Source organism: Felis catus, chromosome F1 (assembly GCF_018350175.1).
Source record: "Felis catus isolate Fca126 chromosome F1, F.catus_Fca126_mat1.0, whole genome shotgun sequence".
Lineage (NCBI taxonomy): Eukaryota > Metazoa > Chordata > Mammalia > Carnivora > Felidae > Felis > Felis catus.
Window position 1 is genome coordinate 9,138,832 of NC_058384.1, and position 25,884 is coordinate 9,164,715.

At 35.7% G+C, this 25,884-nt stretch overlaps 1 protein-coding gene across 1 annotated transcript in view; it reads right to left on the reverse strand.

Annotated features, from left to right (window-relative positions):
* Positions 1-25,884, reverse strand: part of FMN2 (formin 2) — a 492,613-nt gene that overhangs the window by 71,237 nt on the left and 395,492 nt on the right. The window contains exon 20 of the mRNA XM_045048716.1: positions 2,472-2,523. Within this exon, the coding sequence (XP_044904651.1) occupies positions 2,472-2,523 (52 nt within the window). The remainder of the gene's footprint in view (positions 1-2,471; positions 2,524-25,884) is intronic.

Consider the following 25,884-nt stretch of genomic DNA (forward strand, 5'->3'; position numbering starts at 1 on the left):
CAGTTTTGGTAGTTTATGTGGTTCTGGAATTTATCCATTTCTTCTAGTTTGTCCAATTTGTTGGCATATAATTTTCAGTAATACTCTCTTACAATTCTTTGTATTTCTATGGTATCAGTTATTATTTCTCCTTTAATTTCTGATTTCGTTGTTTCAAATCCCCCCCTTTCTGTTTCTGTTGATGAATCTGCTAAAGGTTTATAAATTTTATCTTTTCAAAGAACAAGCTCCTGCTTTCATTGAGCTGTTCTATTGTTGTTGTTTCACTTTCTATTTAATTTATTTCTACTCTAATCACCACTATTTCCTTCTTTCTACTGGTTTGGGTTTTGTTTGCTCTTTTTTTAGCTCCTTTAGATGTAAGATTAGGTTGGTTGATATTTTTCTTGCTTCTTGAAGTGGGCATGTATTGCTCTAAACTTACCTCTTAGACCAGCTTTTGCCCCATTGTGTATTCATTTTCATTTGTTTTCATGTACTTTTTAATTTTTTTCTTTTATTTCCTGGATGACCCATTCATTGTTATTTAACCTCCATGTATTTGTGGTTTTTCCAGATTTTTTCTTGTGGTTCATTTCTACTTTCATATTGTTACGGTCAGAAAATATGCAATTTATGACTTCAATGTTTTTGAATTTGTGGAGACTTGTTCTGTGGCCTAATATGTGATCTATTCTGGAGAATGTTCCATGTGCACTTGAAAAGAATGTATATTCTGCAGTTTTAGGATGGAATATTCTGAATATATCTGTTAGATCCAATTGGTCCAAGATGTCTTTCAAAGCCACTGTTTCCTTATAGATTTTGTTTGTGTGATCTGTCCATTGTCATAACTGGGGTGTTAATGTCCTCTACTATTATTGAACTACTATCAATTACTTCCTTTATGTTTGCCATTGGTTGCTTTATGTTATTTGGGTGCTATCATGTTGGGTGCATACATATTTACAATTATTATTTTCTTGTTGTATTTCCCCCTTTATTATTACATATTGTCCTTCCTTTCTCTCCTGTTACAGTCTTTGTTTTAAAGTCTATTTTGTCCAGTAGAAGTATTGCTACCCTGGCTTTCTTTTCACTTCTATTGCATGATAAGTACTTTTTTACCCCTTCATTTTCAATCTGTCTTTAGGTCTGAAATGGGTCTTGCTTTTTTAACCATTCTGTCACCCTATGTCTTTTGACTAGAGTGTTTAGTCCTTTTATATTCAAAGTAATTATTGACAGATAATTTCAAAGTAGTCATTGGTAGATTTATTAATTTTTATATGAATATTTTTGGGTTGTAGAATGAATCATCTGAGTTTCCATTATTTCTTATGGGGAAATTTGTTTTGATATACAAGTGCTTTGGATTACAAGCATGTTTCTGGAATGAATTATGTTCACAAACAAAGGTTTTACTGTACTTTTAAGATGTGAATAACATTTAGCGGCACCTGGGTGGCTCAGTTGGTTAAGCATCTGATTTTGTCTCAGGTCATGATCTCGTGGTTTGTGAGTTCGAGGCCCACATTGGGCTCTGTGCTGACAGCTCAGAGTCTGCTCCAGATTCTGTCTCCCTCTCTCTCTCTGCCCCTCTCCTGCGCTCGCTCTCTATCGCCCTCAAAAATAAACAAACACTAAAAAATTTAAAAAAAGGATGTGATTAACATTTAAATCAGTAGACTTGGAGAAAGCAGGTTATCCTCCATAATGTGGATGGGCCTAATTCAATCAGTCGAAGGTCTTAAGAAAAGTGGCTACCCTAGTACGAAGACATTCTGGAATTCTGCCTCCAAAATGCTCTCAGACTCAAGGTTATAACATTAACTACTACCAGTAATTACCACTCTGTTATGGGCCAATTCCTTAATCTCTCTCTCTCTCTCTCCCTGCACACACATTTGCGCACACATGCACACACACACACACACACACACACACACACACCCCTGTCTGTTTTCTGGAAAACACTGACTAATACAGAGAGAAAAGAGAAAAGGGGAAAATTGAGGCAGAGAAGCCAAGATATTTGTGAGCTACTTTTCTATGCTTACTCACTCATGATTCTGAAATCTCCATTCTGAAAGTAAAAGTTTATGCACAGGAAGTTCCCAACTTCCTACTTAGGCTCTACTTTTTAACGTGGAAACTCAATAGTTTCCTATAATCAACTCTTACCTTCTTTCTTGAAACAGGTTCCTGCTATCTTCCTTTCTCTTGTACTTCCACAGTCCTAAATCTCATTCAAAGAAAGTGCTAAGCTATTCACAATAATTTGATACTTAACAGATTCATACAGAAACTAGAGTCCAAAAAATAAAATTCTGAAATTCAATCATATTTAGGTAAACTATTACTTTCTTTTTCTCTTATGCTTGAAAATAAAAACTGAGCTAATAATTGGTTCCTTGAGATAAAAACATACTAAGTATTTAATAAACTTATTCTGAAAAGAAATTTGTATATCAAAGGAAGTAATTTCTCACCATTTATGAGTCTCTGTCAGTGAATTCTCCTCTGCCTCTTGGTCAATTTTAGCTGCAAATGCAAAAATAGAAAAAGAAATGAGATAAATGATAGTTACACTATCTTAAGCAAAATACGATCCAAGTAATATGAAATATATTTTAATCCATTACTAATTGTTAATTCTAATATATTCCTGAAAGTTTATTTTAAATCGATTAATATGATTAAGTAGATTACATTTAATTTTCTTTACCTATGTATCAACACATAAATATATGTAAATTAAAATTTTTAAATTCTAAGTAATTCCCTTTTTTCTAAGTTAATTTCTTTAAGTCAGTCACATTCACCTGAGAAAACAAAACAGTGGCTAATTTCATAATCACATTAAATGTGTTTGTCACATTAATTTGTTTAAATTAGGATTTTAATGCCAATAATTACTTGGAAATAATTCTCTCAAGCAAAGGTAGAAAAACCAAGTCAAGAAACTAAATAGAAATGGTTGTGACCTTCTTGACTAGTGCTCTCCGTACCAGACCACAAATGAACAGATACACAGATTATTTCTACAGAAGTACAGGATGAGATACTAATATTTTCTACGAATGAAAGTAGGGAGGCAATGGTGTACTCATTTATTTGCTAGCATTTTTGTCTAAACACAAATGGTAGACTGACAAACCCAAAGATCAAATTTGAGAAGGTGATTATATCATTATTTGAAATTATTTGAAAAAACATAGGAACTTCATTACATAAAACATGTGTGGCAGTGACTTTTACATTTTTCGACCAGCAAGCATGATGTATTACTCTACATACACGCACGTGCACACACACTGAACCTAAAGTTTAAAAAATACTCTTCATGTGATGCTAATATTTTTAGACTATTCTACTAGAATAGTGCAGTTTAGTGTAGTGTAGTGTAGTTTCAAAGTGTAGTTGTCACCCACTAAGTTGATTTCATGCATCACTAATGGTTGTCACACACACTTTGAAAATCACTAAGCAACAGGACAAAAAGTTAAAAAAATCAGTTAATAAAAAAACCCCTAGAACTAGTGAAAGAAGTTGTCTTTTGGGTCACACTTGTGACCATCTGGAGAAATGAGGAGAAAAGTGGAGGAGGGCAAGTTGATTATAAAAAATTGGAACTGTGCATGAAATCAAACCCATGGTCACTTGAGAATTGTCAAAGCGTCTCTATCACTACTTAAAACACAATAATCCAGCTTGGGCTGGTTAATGTTTTACAACCTCAAGATAGTGTTTGTTCAAAGGTCTGTACAGTATCTTTAAAGCCATAATTCAGGGGCATGCTGCCACTCGTGGCCAAGATTGTCGAATTTAGCAGGGATCATTTGACCTGGCAGCAGAGAGCATTGTTTTCTCCTTTACATTTTTGTACTTTAGATTGTTTACATGAACTTACAGGTCAATTGTTAGCCATATTAAAAAATAGAATAAATGCTCCATGATTTTACTTTGAAAAGGTTCCAACGTGAATACATTGTCTTATAAGATCTTCTCTGGGCTGCCTAGCTTAAAGACGGTGTGCTTCAAGAAGCAATTCTAGAACAATATAGAGTATAAGGGAAAACAAAAAAGTAGCACAATGTGTGCCATTTTCAGAAAGGACATTCTTCCAATTGCCCTCATATGTATATATATTTTTTTCCTTTTTTAAAAAATACAGAGATTAAGAGTGAGGTTGGAAGAAAATTTCTGGATTATGTTAGAAGAATCAAGTAAACTTCTTATGAAATTTAAAACATGCTGGAATGAGTGCGAGAGATCTGTGTTCTATTCCTGATTCTACCATTAAAATTAGCTACGTAATCTTAGGCAAATAGATTAATCTGTTGACATATATAAAATATTTAACATAGTGCCTCCAATAATTAGCAGGGACTAAATAAATGTTCTTTGAAAATGTTGGATTTTAAGCTCTTGAAATTTGTAAGGTGATATATAATTATCTTTAATTGAATACATCAAAAGCTATTTTATTAGGTTTCAACTTATATGAAGATAAAGAAAGCACATAGTTACAGCTTTTCAAAAAGTGTAAGCCCCTAAATTGTGGTGAGTAGAGTGAAGTGAGTTTCATATGTTCATAATGATTCCTTTTGATGTGTACTAAAACAGTTCTTGCTTCACTGCATGAGCAAGTTTGGCTTAAAAAAAAAAAACACTCTAATTCAATGTGGCAAAAGATTGGATCTTACCAAGGGAACTAAACATAAAAACAGACCCTCCTCCCAAACCTAATAGCTGTATTACAATCATAAAACCAAATTGGAAGAGCGGAGAATACTTAAAAATGCTCTATTATCCATTATCTTTACATGATTTTGAAGCTAAGAGGATTTGTGTATTCAGAGTGTAATCAGCTTTGATAAACAGTCAAATGAGAGATCAAAGCAAGTGCATTAGAGTACACATTTCAACTCTTGATGTAGAGTCAACAATTCAGTGAACTAGACAGATTTTCCTTTGTATGGCAATCTTAGAAACAAAAACTTTCTGAAAAGTTGGGGTGTAATTCAGTTTTCTGGGAACAGTGAAACACCATTTTCCAACAAGCTGCTTGTATAAACACTCCATCAACATTTTGCTGTTGTGATTCTTTGAAACACACTTACGATGTTAACTTAGTGACACACGCAGGATTCTGTTTCTTTAGTTAATGAGTATGAAATCTACCAAAGTAAAATAAAATGTAATTAAGTTAGAGAAAATTAGGATATCTTTTAGCAACAAAATAACACTGCCATTCATGTAGGAGGTATTCAAGCTAGTCCCATCCAGGGACCGAAATCTTAAAGACTGTGTTTTTCCATCTGAGTAGAAGCTTCTGACAGGCAGTGGCCATCTGTGTTATATAAATAACTTTTCTAGTAAAAGCTGAAGGTGACATAGAAATAAGATTATTTTCTATAAACCATTTCAACATCTTATTGCTAATTATTTCATTCCCTGAGCTATATTTTCAAAAATACAAATACTGTTTTTAGTTCACTTCTAATGGCACAGATGGCTTTGTGACTAGTTTTGAATGCCACTGTTACTTTTAGCACGTTTCCTATATATTTACAAGATAGTGTCAATAAACCTTTATCAATTAAGTATGCAAATTTTTCTTGATAAGAGTTATAAAAGGTTCCAATTTTCTATTTAAAGGATGACTGAGTTTCCAATTCTTTGTTTTTTAACTTTAAAAAACAATTGGTTTTGAGAGTGAAAGAGAGCCTGCATGATCTGGGAGGGGCAGACAGAAAGGGAGACACAGAATTCGAAGCAGGCTCCAGGTTCTGAGCTGTCAGCACAGAGCCCGACCCGGGGCTCAAATTCATGAACTGTGAGATCATGACCTGAGCCGAAGTCAGATGCTCAACTGACTGAGCCACTCAGGGACCCCAAATTTTCCCATTCTTTATAGCACATAGCTTATTTCTTTTTTTCATATGTCAAATGAGAATGGTGGCCTTCTAGTCATTCATGATAATGGTAACTACAGAAAAGTTTAAAAAAGCATTAAAATAGGCAAACAGGTCCATGGCTTGGTTTAGAGTGACCTTCGTATTGTCATCCAATCACCTGAGGCTCCCTGTACCTCTATTGCCAGGAAGCCTTGACCACCTTTGATGGAGGAATTGGCGTGACTCCTAATGGACACCACCAACCCAGGGCACTCTTGGCCTCAGATCCCTAGGACCTGCCTCTCCCACATGGTGCATGAAAGAGTTACAGTTCCTTGGCAAGGTTCTTACCACTCAAACTCATTTTCATATCTCATCAGGGTCAGTGTTTCGGTTTAGGACATGACATTCAGAATCAGGCAGACCTATGCATGAATTCTATACCAGCCACTAAGTTGTGTTAGATTTTAATAACCTTACTAATCACATGGGTTTAGTAACTTTTCTTTATCATTATAACAGGGTAATAATTTCCTTATTATGCATAAAATAATGCGTAAACCACCTGCTGCATAGGTAATAATTTTTCTGTCTTTCTTTTCCTCTCCACATTACCGTGACTATAAAAAAAAAAAAAAAAAAGGACTGGGATATGTTACTTTCAAATTGTAAAAACTTCTCCATTGGAGGAGCACCAAATATCTTCTTAATCCTTCTACATAGAACCCAGATTCAGAATGAGGCTTATTTATTGCTAAAATGAGAGTGCCCCCTTATAACAATATAAAGAAGTTATGGGCCAAGACATATCACAGGAGGCTCAAACCCCTTTACAAAAAAACAAAAAACAACTCTATATTTAATATCTTTTCTTGTTTTTTATTTCTACTTAATTTGTATGTGTTGTTGTTTTCACAGGCTCCTAATACTTAGAGTATAAGCAGAGGCTAACAGTTTCTCAGTCCTTTTTGTGGAGGTACAGTAGTAAATAAAATTGCCGTATGGGGGGAAAACAGTACCTTTTGTGAATTTAGGGAAAAACTACAGAAATTCAAAAGATAAGATATTTTCAAAGTTTGCAGTATTCCTCTAAAGCATACATGTTTTACTCTAATATACTACGGGTAACCATTCCTATCTTGATGTCTGGGTTCCACAGCCAAGAAAATGTTCTGAGACTGGAGGTACTGGGAACAGAGTTTAAAGTGGGGAGAAGAAAATCAGAATGGTGAAATAAAACAATCAATCCTGTACTGATACTAGAAGGAAGAAAAAGTACAATGTAGTTTAAGAAGGAAGGCAAAATAAAAAGTGGTTTGTACTGACACAATCTTCAGAGAATATTAGTAACTCACAGACCTAAAATCGAAACATGTAGAAACGAATGGACCTTATATGAGCTGATCAATCAACTGTGCACTTCAGGGGCAAACTGGGTATTAGATATTCATAAAACTATTGCAACTCTTGTAGGGATGGTTTCCCCTTGTCCCCCAAATCTCAAAAGCTAGAAATTTGTAATTTGAGGCAGACAAAGCTTGTGGTTAAAACCATGTAATAAAAGAAACACTGAACTTTTTAGGAGGCAGTCTTTATTTATTTAGTTGGTTAGTTTCACCTGCCCCCTACTTATTTATTTTAAGGCTAGGGCATAAGATTACCTTTCAGGTCCAATTCTGCCAGAGACCATTGGCATGGACATTCCTATGTCCCTAAACATGAAACTACTTAAAAAAAATGTTTCAGTGATTCTGTTTGAGCACTTTGGCATTCAGTGATCTCTTCTCCAACAGCATTGATACTTCCTCCCCCAAATCTCTGCTTCCACAAATATTTTCTGGTGTTTGTTGTCCTACTAAGTTACTATTTTGACCCAGTGATTAGTGTCTGTAGTCACTTGTCTGGCTCCAGACTCTTTTGCAATGTTAAATATTTCTGCTGAACTTGTTCCAAATGACTCTGAGTAAGCAGAGGCACGGAACGGACGCCCTTTCTGATCTGGAGCTTTCATGAGGGAATACCACATATTCCCAGGTAATTGGAGACAGAGTTGCATTTGAGTAATATCAGATGGAAGGCAACTTAGAACCCTTTCATCTGCTTGTCTAGGCTCTAAATCTTTTTGCTATTTTTCCTTTTATTTAAAGTGTTAACTAGTTTTTGTTTATAATTAGCTATGAATGTGCATTTCAGTTGCTTTTAAGTGCAGCCAGTATGGGTTATTTTTTAGACAGATGCGGTGCCTTTCTTTTGAGTCATTTAAAGTTGTCATTTAATTGTAGATATATTACTTTGGTTTTGAGATTTTTGAGACACCGATCCTTTTGACAATGAGCTGAAAGTCAAGTAAATTTAGGCAGCTTATATAGGTCAGACAGCGAATGAATATCAGAACTTCTTTCCTCAGATAGCAAAGGAAATAACGAACTCTCAATGCCTTCCTTCCTTGATGTTGCAAATTGTTCTCAGGATAATAAAACAAATGCTGTGGAATACTCCTGAGAGGAAGAAAGCAAATATCTACAGAGTATAAAGTTACAACTTGGCCTTTGCAATAATTCACAGCCAACTTTGAGTTAATACTGAGGGTTATTCCTACTTTGTGCATAAAAATACATACCATTTGTGTCCCTAGAAATATGAGTGTATAAACATAATGAATAGGTGATTGCTGTAAAAATTCAAGAAACAAACACACTATAGTAAATGATGTATAGTTCAAAAATTTGATATATGTGGCTTCTGGCCAAACCTAAAATATAAGAAAGCCGTGTGCTATTATCACCCAGTCTCATGTAGTTATTGAAGTGGTCCTTAGTGAAATTCCTTTCTAAATCTTCTTTTTAAACCCAAAGTGAAAACGACATGGGAAAGCATAATGTTCATGTATGAGTTTCGCATTCTGTGAACAATACAGTATAAAAAGAGTTATTGACTTCCAACGGAAACATTGCTTATAGCACCTAATTTTAAAAATAAAATTATAGACAAAGCCAACATAGCATTCTACCTATATTCTAAGTAAATCTCTCATAAGCTTTCAGTAATCAGCATTAAAAAAAGACACATCTGGGGCAAATTCTCTTTTTTTTCTTTTTCAAGTAGCAAATACCTTGAAGAGGATGAATCAGGCATACCTTTTTACTAATTACAAGCTGAACTTAAATTAGGATCCTTCAGATAACACAAAAATTTCTATGAGCCTTTAACTAAAAATATGCAAATGCATGTCTCAAGACTGAGCTTTCCATATTAACTGCAATACCAATTAATTCTAATTTGTACATTCAAAATACAAGACACAAAACCACTTAAACTAAAAAGGTGAAAAACAGAAAATCTTTCTTTATGTATTTTCTCTTCCTCCGAACTTTACTTGCCAACACAATGCACAAATTATGAATTACCATAGGAAGGCTAGGGCATTCCAATCTTAGAAACAAAAGTCACATGATTTAATGTTACAATATTTCAACCAAACTTTGAGCAACAGATAACATTTTGGGTACTTTGTTAGGGGCTCATAGGTGGACAACTATTAAGAAAATGTTAGACGAGCAGAGAGATCCATTAATAATCATGCATATAAATATTACAGAGATAGTTCAATGGGAATGTTAATACAGATAATGGCATTACTATTCTAAGTATTTTTTTAAAGTTTATTTATTTGAGAGAGAGTGCACGTGAGTGGGGGAGACAGAGGTAGAGACAGAGGGGTAGAGAGAGGAAGAGACAGAATCTCAAGCAGGCTCCACACTGACAGGGGGCTTGAATCCATGAAGTGAGATCATGACCTAAGTCAAAATCAAGAGTCGGATGCTTAATCGATGGAGCACCTCTAATTCTTTGCATATAATAACCTACAATAATAAAGCCCTATAAGAAAAGCCCTACAATTATTCCCATTTTACAAGAAGGAAATTAGTGGTTAAATAACTTGTACAACATATAAGAAATACTAAGAGAAAGAGACAGGATTCAAATGCACACAGTCTGATCCCAGAGCCACACTGCCAATTCAGTCATGAGCAAAATTAAGTGAAACATTTACCTATTGAGAGAGATGTTAATAAGGAAAACGGAGAGGCAAAATGCTGAGCTATGACAAATGACTGATGAACACACATCAGTCAAATGAAAAAGCAGAGAACTAAAGAGGACACTTAAGGGGCGCCTGGGTGGCGCAGTCGGTTAGGCGTCCGACTTCAGCCAGGTCACGATCTCGCGGTCCGTGAGTTCAAGCCCCGCGTCGGGCTCTGGGCTGATGGCTCAGAGCCTGGAGCCTGTTTCCAATTCTGTGTCTCCCTCTCTCTCTGCCCCTCCCCCATTCATGCTCTGTCTCTCTCTGTCCCAAAAATAAATAAATGTTGAAAAAAAAAATTAAAAAAAAAAAAAAAAGAGGACACTTAAACAACAAACATCAAGAAAAAAGGTGCAAAGACATAAATGCCTCATAGTCCAGGATGTCAAGGAAGGAAGGTTATAATGTAGAAAAGATGGGAAATATAATGAAAAATAATTGTCCAAAAAGCTGTAGATAGAAGCAAGTTCAGCCTCTTATGCTGTGATATCATAACAAATGAGGCAAAAGAGACTTTAACCTTATTCACTTTAAATCAATGGAAAGAGATGTCTACCTCTGGACTTAACAAGAACCAAACTTACGTCCTGCTGTAATCAACCAGAAAACTGGATGAAATATATGAAACAATAGTCTTCATATATTTGACAACTGGCAGCATGAAGCTCTCATCTATGAAAGAAGGTAGACAAACTAGCTGAACCCTAAAATCTTCCTGGATTTCTGTCTAAAGGCAATTTCCAGACTGTGGGCCCTGAAAGGAGAACCCAAATAAGCCAGCCAGTCTCCCTAAGTTGAGGAAGTACAGTTAGGAGTTTAGGGAGTCTGAAGTAGGTAAAAGCTAAGGGGCTGAGAGTCAGAGAGGAAACAGCCTTACAGAAAAGAAGGCCACAAAACTGTATTGAATCTCTTTGGGGTTTTGCTGAGTATTAGGTGGCACATGTATAGAGTGAAGCTCTATATGTCAAAGAAAGAATTCAGGAGCTATAAACTGAATAATTCCCAGAGCTCATACAGGACCTAGAGGTGTTCAAAATCTGGAGTTACAGTGGAGAACTGTTGTTGACCACCTGGGTCAGGACAGCTATTGCTGGGTCAGCAAAGCATTAAAACATGCCTTAAAGGGCCAAACTGAGACACAAGTAATTTAAATTGTCCACACAAACAAAGCCAGATATTCCTTAAAATAATACACAAAATCCAGACAGTCAATGACCATAACAATGCCTAGGATATAATAAAAAATTACTAGAACCAAGTATCAGAAAATGTGATCAATTACCAGAAGATAAATCAGTCAATAGAAACAGAACCAGGAATGTCAAGAGAGGAACTAGCAAATAAAACTAAAGCATTAAAATTAAAGTAGCTCTTATAACTATGCTCAAATATTAAAAGAAAAATATCAACATAGGAGAAAAATGGATGTATCAGTCTGTTCAGACTGCTGTAACAGACTGGAAGCTTAAACAACATTCATTTGTCACAGTTCTGGAGGCTGGAAGTCTGAGACCAGAGTGCCAACACAATAGGTTTCCAGTGAGAGCCTTCTTACTGGTTTACAGACAAACAACTTCTTGGTGCAGTTTCACATGGTGCAGAACAGAGAAAGAAGCCAACTCCTTCATGTCTTTTCCTATAAGGGCATTAGTCCTATTTATGAGGACTCTACCTTCATGAACATAATCACCTCTTAAAACCCCACCTCTTAACACCAACACATTGAGTTCCAATATATGAATTTTGGAGGACACAAATATCTAGTATGTAATAATTAAAGATACAAAAGAAAGAACCAAGTGGAACTTGTAGAGAGAAAAATAACAGTATCTGAAATGAAAAATTCAATTGAATTAAAAATGAAAATTCACTTAAAATGAAAATGACATGAGATCAGATATTTCAGAAGTAAAGAACAATGAACTTGAAATCATAACAACAGGATCTATTCCAACTGAAGCATATAGAAGAAAAGATTGAAAAAACTAACCAAGACTTAAGAATCTTGGGACAACAGTAGATAGTATAGCATATGTGAAATGGGGATAGTGGAAGAAAAGGAGAGAGCCAGGGCAGAAAAGTAACTAAATGTGTAATGGCCAAATGTTTTACAAATCTGATAAAAACTATAAATTTCCAGATGTAAGAGGTCAGTTGACTACAAGCAATAAAAATATACGTATACAAAAATGCACATTAATTCCTAAATCCTAAAAATCAACAATAAACACAGAAGGTGAAAACAGCCACAAGTGGGAGAAAATACATTTTATATCAAGGAACAAAAATTAAAATTATTAAAGACTTTATGCGAGGCAGAATAATGGCTTTCCAAAGATGTTTACATTTTAATCTTCACAGTCTATGAATATGTTATGTTACATGTCAAGGGGGAATTGCAGTTGCAGATGGAATTAATGTCAATACTGAGAAAAGTCATCCTGTATTATCTAGATTGGCCCAAAGTAACCACAAAGCACTTAGAAATGAAAGAGAGAGGGAAGAAAGTCGGTGTCAAAGCGATACAGCATGAAAAAATTTTACCAGACATTCCTGACTTTACAGATGCAAGGAAAGCCAGAGTCAAGGAATAGGGGAAACCACCAGAATTTTAAAAACACAAGGAAGGGGCGCCCGGGTGGCTCAGTCGGTTAAGTGGCCAAATTCAGCTCAGGTCATGATCTCACGGTTTATGAGTTCGAGCCCCACGTCAGGCTCTGTGCTGACAGCTTGGAGCCTGGAGCCTGCTTCGGATTCTGTGTCCCCTTCTCTCTCTGTTCTTCCCCTGCTTTCACTCTGTCTTTCTCTCAAAAATAAATAAAAATTAAAAAATTAAAAAAATATATTTTGAAAAAGACAAGGAACTAGATTCTACCTTAGAGTCTCCAGAAGGAACAAAGTTCTGCTGACACCATAATTTTAACCCAAAAGATCTGTTTGGATTTATGATCTCTAGAAACATAAATTTGTGTTGTTTTAAGTCAACAAAGTTGTGGTAATTTTTTATAGCAACTATAGGAAACTAATACAAATTTCTCATCAGAAATTATGCAAGCAAAAAACAAGAGAAAAATATCCTGATGTGTGGCAAGAAACAAACAAAAACAAAAACAAAAAATCCTATTAATTTACAATTCTATATCCACTGAAAATATTTATCAAATATGGGGAAAAGTAAACAAATAAATAAATAAAATAAACAAACAAAAAAATTGTCAAGCAATCAAATACTAAAAGGTTTGGCACTGGCAGACCTACAGAATAAGAAATGTTAAAGGAAGTTATTCAGTTAGAAGGAAAATGACACCAGATGGAAATTTTGATGTATACAAATGACTGAAAAGAACTAGAAATGCTAAATATGGGGAAGAATATGAGATATTTTTTCATTTATACATTTCTTTGAAAGACAATTGACTGTTAAAAGTACAAACAATATATTGTTTCAGTTATGATTGATATGAAAGTAAAAATATGGCAACAACAACACAAAGAATAGGAGGGACAATGGAAATATACTGCTTAAAGGTCTCAGATTACATTTCAAATTGAATAAAATTATATGAAGGTACACTGATAAATTAAAGAGATATAATGTAAACCCTAGAAAAAACAGTAAAAAGAGAAAACAAAAAGATAAAGCTAATAAGCCAATGATAGAAATAAAATGAAATATCCAACTAATCCTTAAGAAGGCAGGGAAAGAGATAAAAAGGAAAACAGCATGACAGACAAAAGACAAATATAAAGACAGTGAATGAAATGCAACCATATAGATTGTTATATTAAATGTAAGTGGCCTAAATACTTGATTAAAATGTGAGGGACTTCAAATTGACTAGAAAACTTTTAGCTACATGCACTCTCAAAAAATCTCACCTAAAATATTAATATACACTTAAGTTAAAAGTAAAAAGAAGAAATATAAAAAGGTGCATCACATAAGCACTAATCACAATAAAGCTAATTAATCAAGCTACTCTTTAAAATTAAAGAATCCAGGGGTGCCTGGGTGGCTCAGCCAGGTAAATGTCTGACTTCGGCTCAGGTCATGATCTCGCAGTCTGTGAGTCTGAGCCCCATGTCAGGCTCTGTGCTGACAGCTCGGAGCCTGGAGCCTGCTTCAGATTCTGCGTCTCCCTCTCTCTTTGCCCCTCCCCCACTCACACTCTGTCTCTGTCTCTCTCTCAAAAATAAATAAATATTTTTGAAAAAATTAAAATTAAAGAGTTCAGTTAAAGACCCAAGAATCATGCCTCAGGCAAGACTCCAAGAAGTCATTACCACCCTACTAGATTTGGCACATGAGGTGAAACCATTTGCCATCTGGGTTAGATGATTTCTCTCTCCTATGTATCATGGATCTATGCCTCACAAGTGTTACTCATCTTCAGAGTAGATGCAGATGATCAGAGACATCCCTTAATTCTAATGCCCCTAACAGTCCTAATGCCCAAATAATATAAAAAAGATCTGTCAAGCAGAAAATTAACAGACTGACAGATTTTAAACATTAACCAGAAAGCTCTGCAATTCTTAATGGTTAAATTTATTAAGTTAGGGGTATTTCCCTTTGAATCAACATGTTGTTATTTCCTAAGTAATTACAGAAAAAGATCCTTTGGTTTTATTATACCAGAATTGCTCTAACAAAAAAAGTTTACAATTTTAAAAGTTGTAGTCATAAATTCAAAATCTAGTTGACTTTTCTTCAAGAAAACCCCCAAAAAACTAGAAAGTGTTGTATCATCCACTAAGGAATGCATTTGGGGTTCTGCTATAAGAACATAACAATTGTTTAGGATTCTCACAGTGGATCCTATCCAAGTACCCAGGACCTAAGGAAGGAAAGCTGAGGTTTAATCATGAAAAATATGCAGTTAATAGTTTATGACATAATATTGAGGGCAAACAGGGAATATTTTAACAAAATAGTTCAGATATTTGACATATTTTAAAATATATTAGATATAATTTAAATATATTTAAATTGTAATGAGCATTCATATACCTTTTAATCATGATACTAAGCATAATTCAATCTTTTCCAGAAGACTCTAGGTTATTATGAGTTTCCCTGGTGATTATACCACAATAGAATGAAAGTAACAGGGAAAAATGGACCTCTTAGGAAGGGCATAGCAAAACAGAAGCAAGAAATTATTTTGAGCTAGGATAGGGTTAAAGCAAGGAAGCTGACATGTTGAGAAAATCCACAGGACTTAGTCATGCTTAGAAAAGAGAAGCAAGGTTGAGAGGAACAATGGGAAAAGGAGGCATCTAGGAAAAGACCAGGGGCACCTGGGTGGCTCAGTTGGTAAAGCATCCAACTCTTGGTTTTGGCTCAGGTCATGATCTCATGGTTCATGCTGATAGCATGTGCCAGCACTGTGCTGCTGGCATGGTGCCTGCTTGGAATTCTCTCTCTCCCCCTCTCTCTGCCCCTCCTGCATGCATGTGTCCACAAGCATGTTCTCTCTCTCTGTGTGTGTCTCTCCCTCCCTCTCTCAAAATAAATAAACATGAAAAAACTTTTTTTTAAGTAGTCTATTAAAAACAATAGAATAAGGCTAATATTGCTTTGTCCCAGAAGTTCAACATTTAGGAATATACTGTACACATAAGCAGTATGAGAAATGTACACATTAATTCTCTATAATTTTTCTCCTTTAAAAGAAATGTTATCGGAAAGAAGGTTTGTGAATAAAGAAATGAGAAAGTCAGCGGTGTGTTTTTCCAATGGAATACTATAAACTCATTAAGAATGTACTGATACGAAATTATCTCAAAGATATTTTAATTGAAAAAATTCAAGATAACATCGAGGGGGAAGATGGCGGTGTAGGAGGACACTGGGCTCACCGCCTCCTGCTGATCACTTACTCCACCCACATCTGCCTAAATAACCCAGAAAACCACCAGAAGACTAGCAAAATGGACTCTCTGGAGCCAAGCATAGGCAAGAGGCCCACGGAAGAGGACCCCAGCTATACGCCAGATCCCATCGAAGCAGCACCACAAGCCTGGCAGTGTGCAAGTAGCCCAGACAGGGACCACACCACTCCACAGTGAGTCCTGCCCCTGGGAGAGGGAAGATAAGGTACACACCAGTCTCACTGTGGCCCCAGCGGTGGGCTGGGGGCAGACATCAGGTCTGACTGCAGCCCCGCCCACCAACACAAGTTATTCCAGACAGCACAGAGGAAGAGCCCTGCAGCTCTGCACCACTCCAGGGGCTATCCAAAATTACAAAACGGAAGAATTCTCCTCAAAAGAAACTCCATGAAGTAGAGAAAGCTAACAAACTGATCAAAAACGATTTAAGCAATATAACAGAAAATGAATTTAAAATAATAGTCATAAAATTAAATGCTGGGCTTGAAAAAAGGATAGAGGAGAGCAGAGAATCTATTGCTACAGAGATCAAGAGACTAAGAAACAGGAGGAGCTAAAAAAATGCTATAAATGAGCTGCAAAATAAAATGGAGGTAACCACAGCTCAGATTGAAGAGGCAGAGGAGAGAATAGGTGAATTAAAAGATAAAATTATGGAAAAAGAGGAAGCTGAGAAAAAGAGAGATAAAAAAATCCAGGAGTATGCGGGGAGAATTAGAGAACTAAGTGACACAATTAAACACAATAATATATGCATAATTGGGATTCCAGAGGAGGAAGAGAGAGAGAAAAGTGTTGAAGGTGTACTTGAAGAAATCATAGCTGAGAACTTCCCTGATCTGGGGAAGGAAAAAGGCATTGAAATCCAAGAGGCACAGAGAACTCCCTTCAGACGTAACTTGAATCGATCTTCTGCACAACGTATCATAGTGAAACTGGCAAAATACAAGGATAAAGAAAAAATTCTGAAAGAAGCTAGGGATAAACACACTCTAACGTATAAAGGGAGACCGATAAGACTAGTGACAGATCTATCTACTGAAACTTGACAGGCCAGAAAGGAATGGCAGGAAATCTTAAATGTGATGAACAGAAAAAATATGCAGCCAAGAATCCTTTATCCAGGAAGTCTGTCATTCAGAATAGAAGGAGAGATAAAGGTCTTCCCAAACAAACAGAAACTGAAGGAATTCATCACCACTAAACCAGCCCTACAAGAGATCCTAAGGGGGATTCTGTGAGACAAAGTACCAGAGACATCACTATAACCATGAAACCTAGAGACATCACAATAACTCTAAACCCATATTTTTCTATAACACTGAATGTAAATGGACTAAATGCTCCAACCAAAAGACATAGGGTATCAGAATGGATAAAAAAACAAGACCCATCCATTTGCTGTCTACAACAGACTCATTTTAGACCTGAGGACACTTTCAGATTGAAAGTAAGGGGATGGAGAACTATCTATCATGCTACTGGAAGTCAAAAGAGAGCTGGAGTAGCCATACTTATATCAGACAAACTAGACTTTAAATTAAAGGCTGTAACAAGAGATAAAGAATGGCATTATATAATAATTACAGGCTCTATCTATCAAGAAGAACTAACAATTATAAATGTCTATGCACCGAATATGGGAACCCCAAATATATAAAACAATTACTCACAAACATAAGCAACCTTATCGACAAGAATGTGGTAATTGCAGGGGACTTTAATACCCCACTTACAACAATGGATAGATCATCTAGACACACAGTCAATAAAGAAACAAGGGCCCTGAATGATACATTGGATCAGATGGACTTGACAGATATATTTAGAACTCTGCATCCCAAAGCAACAGAATATACTTTCTTCTCGAGTGCACAAGGAACATCCTCCAAGATAGATCGCGTACTGGGTCACAAAACAGCCCTTTGTAAGTATACAAGAATTGAGATCATACCATGCATACTTTCAGACCACAATGCTATGAAGCTTCAAGTCAACCACAGGAAAAAGTCTGGAAAACCTCCAAAAGCATGGAAGTTAAAGAACACCCTACTAAATAATGAATGGGTCAACCAGGCAATTAGAGAAGAAATTAAGAAAGATATGGAAACAAATGAAAATGAAAATACAACTATCCAAATGCTTTGGGATGCAGTGAAGGCAGTCCTGAGAGGAAAATACATTGCAATCCAGGCCTATCTCAAGAAACAAGAAAAATCCCAAATACAAAATCTAACAGCACACCTAAAGGAAATAGAAGCAGAACAGCAAAGACACCCCAAACCAAGCAGAAGAAGAGAAATAATGAAGATCAGAGCAGAAATAAACAATATAGAATCTAAAAAAACTGTAGAGCAGATCAATGAAACCAAGAGTTGGTTTTTTGAAAAAATAAACAAAACTGATAAACCTCTAGCTAGGCTTCTCAAGAAGAAAAGGGAGATGACCCAAATAGATAACATCATGAATGAAAATGGAATTATTACAACCAATCCATCAGAAATACAAGTAATTATCAGGGAATACTATAAAAAATTATATGCCAACAAACTGGACAACCAGGAAGAAATGGACAAGTTCCTAAGCACCCACACACTTCTAAAACTCAAACAGGAAGAAATAGAAAATTTGAACAGACCCATAACTAGTCATGAAATTGAATCAGCTATCAAAAATCTCCCAACAAATAAGAGTCCAGGACCAGATGGCTTCCCTGGGGAATTCTACCAGACATATAAAGCAAAGATAATACCTTTCATTCTCAAGCTGTTCCAAAAAATAGAAAGGGAAGAAAAACTTCCAGACTCATTCTATGAAGCTAGCATTACTTTGATTCCTAAACCAGACAGAGACCCAGCAAAAAAAGAGAACTACAGGCCAATATCCCTGATGAATATGGATGCGAAAATTCTCAATAAGATACTAGCAAATCGAATTCAACAGCATATAAAAATAATTATTCACCATGATCAAGTAGGATTCATTCCTGGGATGCAGGGCTGGTTCAACATTCACAAATCAATCAATGTGATACATCACATTAATAAAAGAAAAGATAAGAACCATATGATCCTGTCAATCGATGCAGAAAAGGCATTTGACAAAATTCAGCATCCTTTCTTAATAAAAACCCTCGAGAAAGTCGGGAGAGAAGGAACATAACTTAACATCATAAAAGCCATTTATGAAAAACCCACAGCTAATATCATCCTCAATGGGGAAAAACTGAAAGCTTTCTCCCTGAGATCAGGAACACGACAGGGATGTCCACTCTCACCGCTGTTGTTTAACATAGTGTTGGAAGTGCTAGCCATCAGCAATCAGACAACAAAAGGAAATCAAAGGCATCAAAATTGGCAAAGATGAAGTCAAGCTTTCACTTTTTGCAGATGACATGATATTATACATGGGAAATCTGGTAGACTCCACCAAAAGTCTGCTAGAACTGATACATGAATTCAGCAAAGTCGCAGGATACAAAATCAATGTACAGAAATCAGTTGCATTCTTATACACTAATAATGAAGCAACAGAAAGACAAATAAAGAAACTGATCCCATTCACAATTGCACCAAGAAGTATAAAATACCTAGGAATAAACCTAACCAAAAATGTAAAAGATCTGTATGCTGAGAACTATAGAAAGCTTATGAAGGAAACTGAAGAAGACATAAAGAAATGGAAAAACATTCCATGCTTATGGATTGGAAGAATAAATATTGTTAAAATGTCTATACTACCCAAAGCTATCTACACATTCAATGCAATCCCAATCAACATTGCACTAGCATTCTTCTCGAAGCTAGAACAAGCAATCCTAAAATTTGTATGGAACCACAAAAAACACTGAATAGCCCAAGTAATTTTGAAGAAGACCAAAGCAGGAGGCATCACAATCCCAGACTTTAGCCTCTACTACAAAGCTGTAATCAAGACAACATGGTATTGGCACAAAAACAGACACATAGACCAATGTAATAGAATAGAAATCCCAGAACTAGACCCACAAAAGTATGGCCAACTAATCTTTGACAAAGCAGGAAAGTATATCCATTGGAAAAAAAGACAGTCTCTTTAACAAATGGTGCTGGGAGAACTGGACAGCAACAGGCAGGATGAAACTAGACCACTTTCTTACACCATTCACAAAAACAAACTCAAAATGGATAAAGGACCTGAATGTGAGACAGGAAACCATCAAAACCCTAGAGGAGAAAGCAGGAAAAGACCTCTCTGACTTCAGCTGCAACAATTTCTTACTTGACACATCCCCAAAGGCAAGGAAATTAAAAGCAAAAATGAACTATTGGGACCTCATGAAGGTAAAAAGCTTCTGCACAGCAAAGGAAACAATCAACAAAACTAAAAGGCAACCAACGGAATGGGAAAAGATATTTGCAAATGACATATCAGATAAAGGGCTAGTATCCAAAATCTATAAAGGGCTCACCAAACTCCACATCTGAAAAACAAATAATCCAGTGAAGAAATGGGCAGAAGACATGAATAGTTCTCTAAAGAAGACATCCAGATGGCCAACAGGCACATGAAAAGATACTCAACGTCACTCCTCATCAGGGAAATGCAAATCAAAACCACACTCAGATATCACCTCACGCCAGTCAGAGTGACCAAAATGAACAAATCAGGAGACTACAGATGCTGGAGAGGATGTGGAGAAATGGGAACCCTCTTGCACTGTTGGTGGGAATGCAAACTGGTGCAGCCACTCTGGAAAACAGTGTGGAGGTTCCTCAAAAAATTAAAAATAGACTTACCCTATGACCCAGCACTAGCACTGCTAGGAATTTACCCAAGGGATACAGGAGTGCTGATGCATAGGGGCACTTGTATCCCCATGTTTATAGCAGCACTTTCAACAACAGCCAAACTATGGAAAGAGCCTAAATGTCCATCAACTGATGAATGGATAAAGAAATTGTGGTTTATATACACAATGGAGTACTACGTGGCAATGAGAAAGAATGAAATATGGTCTTTTGTAGCAATGTGGATGGAACTGGAGAGTGTTATGCTAAGTGAAATAAGTCATAGAGTGAAAGATAGATGCCATATGGTTTCACTCTTATGTGGATCCTGAGAAACTTACCAGAAGTCCGTGGGGGAGGGGAAGGAAAAAAAAAGAGGTAGAGTGGGAGAGAGCCAAAGCATAAGAGACTCTTAAAAACTGAGAACAAACGGGGTTGATGGGGGGGGTGGGAGGGAGGGGAGGGTGGGTGATGGGTATTGAGGAGGGCAGCTTTTGGGATGAGCACTGGGTGTTGTATGGAAACCAATTTGAGAATAAATTTCATTAAAAAAAAGAAAAAGAAAAAATTCAAGATAGACCTCTATTTTCAACCATACTAAGGACCAGATACCACAAAGTTTCACAACAAAGCACAAAGATACCCAATGAAAGTAAACTTGAATGCATGGCTGAATTGGCTAGAAAATAAGGAAAATTCTCTGAGGCCATAAAAGCAAACAGGAGCAAGGTTCCAAAGGGGTATAAACAGCCCCTGCATTAGGAACATCAACTTTTGCTAAACCCAGCAACTTAGAGCTGTAGTTTGAAAGGCCATACAGGGAAATATTGAACAGGACTAGAATTCTTCAAGGAGTCTAAAGAGACACTCCCTCAGTGAGGAGGAAACTGAAAAGCATTACACATCACTAAAGTAGACATTGAAGTAAAGATGCCCATCTCTCTTTGGCTCCGGATGGGAGGGAAAGCCCTCTCACATAAGAATCCATAATCCCAAATGGGCAATCACTCTGCATTGGTCTCAATCCACAATATGTGATTCTAAAATGCACGGCAAAAATTTATTTTAAAATAGTTCTTGGTTGGTAGTGTCCCCTGATGATTAGCCAAAACAAACATAAAGAGAAATGGGAAACATATAAGAGCCTGAGAGAAAAGTTAGATTAGAAACAAAGACACAAAAATTGGACCAAAGCAGAGTTGCCAACCCATTTAGGGAAGAGTCTAAGGCACCCAGACTTCTGAGAGGAATTTATTTTCAGCCCAGATTTTTTATGATTAGCAGACATGTCTCTCCAAAGTAAGTGTGATGTACACTTCTACACAGACCAGAAAAGAGTCTACAACCCAGTCTCATACCAAAGTAACTTAAAAAAATTTTTTTAAGTTTATTTATTTTTAGAGAGAGTGAGCAAGCAAGCAGGAGAGAGCCAGAGAGAGAGGGAGAGGGAGCATCCCAAGCAGGCTCTACACTGTCAGCACAGAGCCTGACATGGGTTCTGAACCCACAAACCATGAGATCATGATCTGAGGTGAATCCAAGAGTTGGACACCCTACCAACTGAGTCACTCAGGTGCTCTTCCCCCACAAAGGAACTTTCAAAGAGTGTACTTCAAAGAGAAGAAAAATCATCTTAGAAGGAAGGTTTAGAAGGAAGCATGAGGGTATGGCGAGCAAAGAAAATGGTATTGGTTATAAAAAAACATAAGATGATACAAAAACATTGGAAAAGAATGGCGTGTAATTATAAATGGGTGAGCTTAGAGTTTAACTCTAGGGACTGTATTATCTTAAATCTTAGATTTTGTTAAAGAACCCTGTTGAGATATCCAAGGTATATATTAAAAGAATGAAGGCACAAAATACAATTTGCAAGGTAGTAGAGAGGAAATGTTGAATGAAAAGAAAACCATCAATCAGTTGGTGGTAATGTATTTACAAAGTCAGTCTCTCCATTCCTCTAACCACATGTCTTTGTAATAGGACATTTCCATGGTTTCTGTCCATATAACACTGAAGGGACAAGCCAGTGAACACAGTCAGAAAAAAGAAACTAAGAAATAAAATGGTGATTATTTGCAGTGATCTCTATGAGAAAATTGTAAAATTCACAAATTACTAATTATTGAGTTTAGCAAGTTTCTAGGATGTGACAGCTTTATACAGTAGTTATTTGAATTTTATTTATCCTCAGATAACAAAAATGTGATTCACAAAATGTATTATAGTAAAAAAATAAGGTCTTTAGGAATATACTATTAAAAAAAACCTATGTAAAGACCTTAAGGAAAATTATAGAAATTTTTATACCAACTTTAAAGGAGGCATAAATAGACGTCAGTCTTTATCGTGTTCATAGATTCAATATAGTAAGATGTCAGTTCTCCCGAAACTGATGTATAGCCTATGTAATCGTGTCAAAATCCTAATAGATTTTTTTGGTGGAACTTGACAACTTGATTCCAAAATTATATTGAATAAATTAACAAGAAGAGGCATAAGTCTCCTAAAGAAAATGGGAATTTAATGTGACCACATTTTAAGTACTATTAGAAAGCTACAGTAAATAACATAGTAACAGGTTTTGTTATGAAGAATAGTATTGGAAATAGGTTAATGCAATCATATAGAGAAAACCCAGGAAAACAACACACACACACACACACACACACACACACACACACACACACACATATATATATGGGAAAAACATATATGGAATATATATATATGTATGTGTGTGTATATATGTATATATGTGGAATATATATATATATGAAAAATTTGTACATGATACAATGGTACTGTATTTTAGAAAAGAGGGGATGGTATATTCATTACATGGTATTAAATGACAAAAACAACATAATATTATCTATGTAAAAAATTAAATTTGACTTTTAAAGGCCATACATAAAAATCAATTCTATACATACATAAAAATCAGATATATTAAGGGTGAAATTTCAAAGTAAAACTGTAACATTTTTATAGGACAATCTAAAACAGTCTTTCTATAAACTTGTAACATGGAAAGATTTCTTAAGGCAAAAATCATATTTCATCAAGGAACAGGTTGAGAAATATCATGACATAGAAATAAAGACCTTCTGTTTATCAAGTCAGTAAAGAAAAGTGAAAAGAGAAGCTCCAAAGTTTGCAACACTTTAATACCCTAAAAATATAAAGAATCACTAATTCAATAAGTAAGAGACAGAGAAATAATTTACAGAAAAACAGCCAAAAGACTCAAAATGCATTTCATAGAAGAAGCAACATGAAAATATACTAACTCCTCATAAAAAATAAAATACAAATTAAAACCACAATGCGGTATCACTTTAAATAATAGACTTGTCCAATGTAAGGACCACGTGCTCACAGGATTTGATACCAGAACTCTGCCAATAGGAGTGTAGATTGGAACTAATCACATTTTTTTTTTAATTTTTTTTTCAACGTTTATTTATTTTTGGGACAGAGAGAGACAGAGCGTGAACGGGGGAGGGGCAGAGAGAGAGGGAGACACAGAATCGGAAACAGGCTCCAGGCTCTGAGCCATCAGCCCAGAGCCCGACGCGGGGCTCGAACTCACGGACCGCGAGATCGTGACCCGGCTGAAGTCGGACGCTTAACCGACTGCGCCACCCAGGCGCCCCGGAACTAATCACATTTTAAAACAATTTAGCCTTATCTAGACTGAAGATTCATTTCCCAATGACCAAGTGAATCTTTGTTCCCTTGGGTCTGTACCATAAAAAAAGGGTATTTACATACACCATGAGTCTGGAAAATAGATATTCGTATAAGCATTTTTTGTACTGGCTAAAAAAGGGAAAGAATAGGAGAAATATAGTAGTCCTACAATGGAGTCAATGTTAATGAAATATAGCCGTATGCATAAGCATGGAAGATCTCAAGAACAGTGTTCAGTGGAGAATAAAATAAGTTATAGAAGAAAATGCTTACAATTCCACTTATACAGTTCATAAGTTTGCACAACTAAATAATAAATTAGTTACAATTTGTATTCTTCGCAAAAGTATAAATAGAAAGTGTGCAAATGATAATGGAAAATTCAACATGGTGGTCATGGCTGAAGAGAGCACAGGCATATAAGATTGAGGGAGGACAAACAGAAAAGCTGAACGTATTCATCATGTTACATTCCTTGAGGGGGTATACCTGGCCAATCATTCCATTATAATTCTTTAGACTCATTTAGGTTATAATGTATACATACATATTCATAAAATCATATTCTTATTTGTGTCATATGTATATAACACATAAATGCCTTCCACACACACAGTTGATCCTCATTATTCATGAATTCTGTATTTGTGAATTTGCCTACTCACTAAAATTGATTTTAATGTCTAAATCAACATTTGTAGTACTTCGATAGTTATCTAAGGACATATGCATAACAGTGAACAGTTTGAGTCACCTGACACATACATTCCCAGCAAAGGTGGAACAAGGCCAGGCTCTGGCTTACATCAGCTCTCATATTACAAATATGTGTCCTTTTCTTAGTCTATCATGACACATTTTTTTGCATTTTTGTGGGGGTTTTTTGGAGGCAATTTATCTTTTTTAAATGGCCATCAAATATAGTGCTGCGGTGCTGTCTACTGCTCGCTCCTAAGCACAAAGAGGCTGTGATATCCCTTAGAGAAAGTACTTGTGTTAGATACGCTTGGTTCAGGCACAATTCATGGTGCTGCTGGCTGTTGGTTCAGTATTAATGACTCAACAATGTATATTAAATAAGGTGTCTTCAAACATGAAAACACATAAACTTATTAAAAATAAAGCCCATTAAAAAAAAAAACATGAACACACACAAACAAGGTTGTATATTGACTGATTGATGAAAACGAGACCAATGTAACCAGAGCCTTGATGCAACTGAACCTTGCATTTGCTTTTAGGAGCAATGGTTCAGTGTTAATTAATTCAGTGTTGATGGCAACTTTATAGAACATACTTAATAGAAAATAATAATAAAATTTATTTTTGTGTTATATAAAAATGAATATAAAACACATACAAAGTTATAATTTATATGTATGCATGTATATATGTTTATTACATATAAAATAAGTATAAAATATACATAAGTATAAAATATTTTATAATAAAAATGAACAAGCAAGGGACAAAAGCAACCTGTAGAGGTTGTAACCACTAATTTTATATAATATACAAGTTTATATGCCCATTTATGTACATACATACACATATGTAT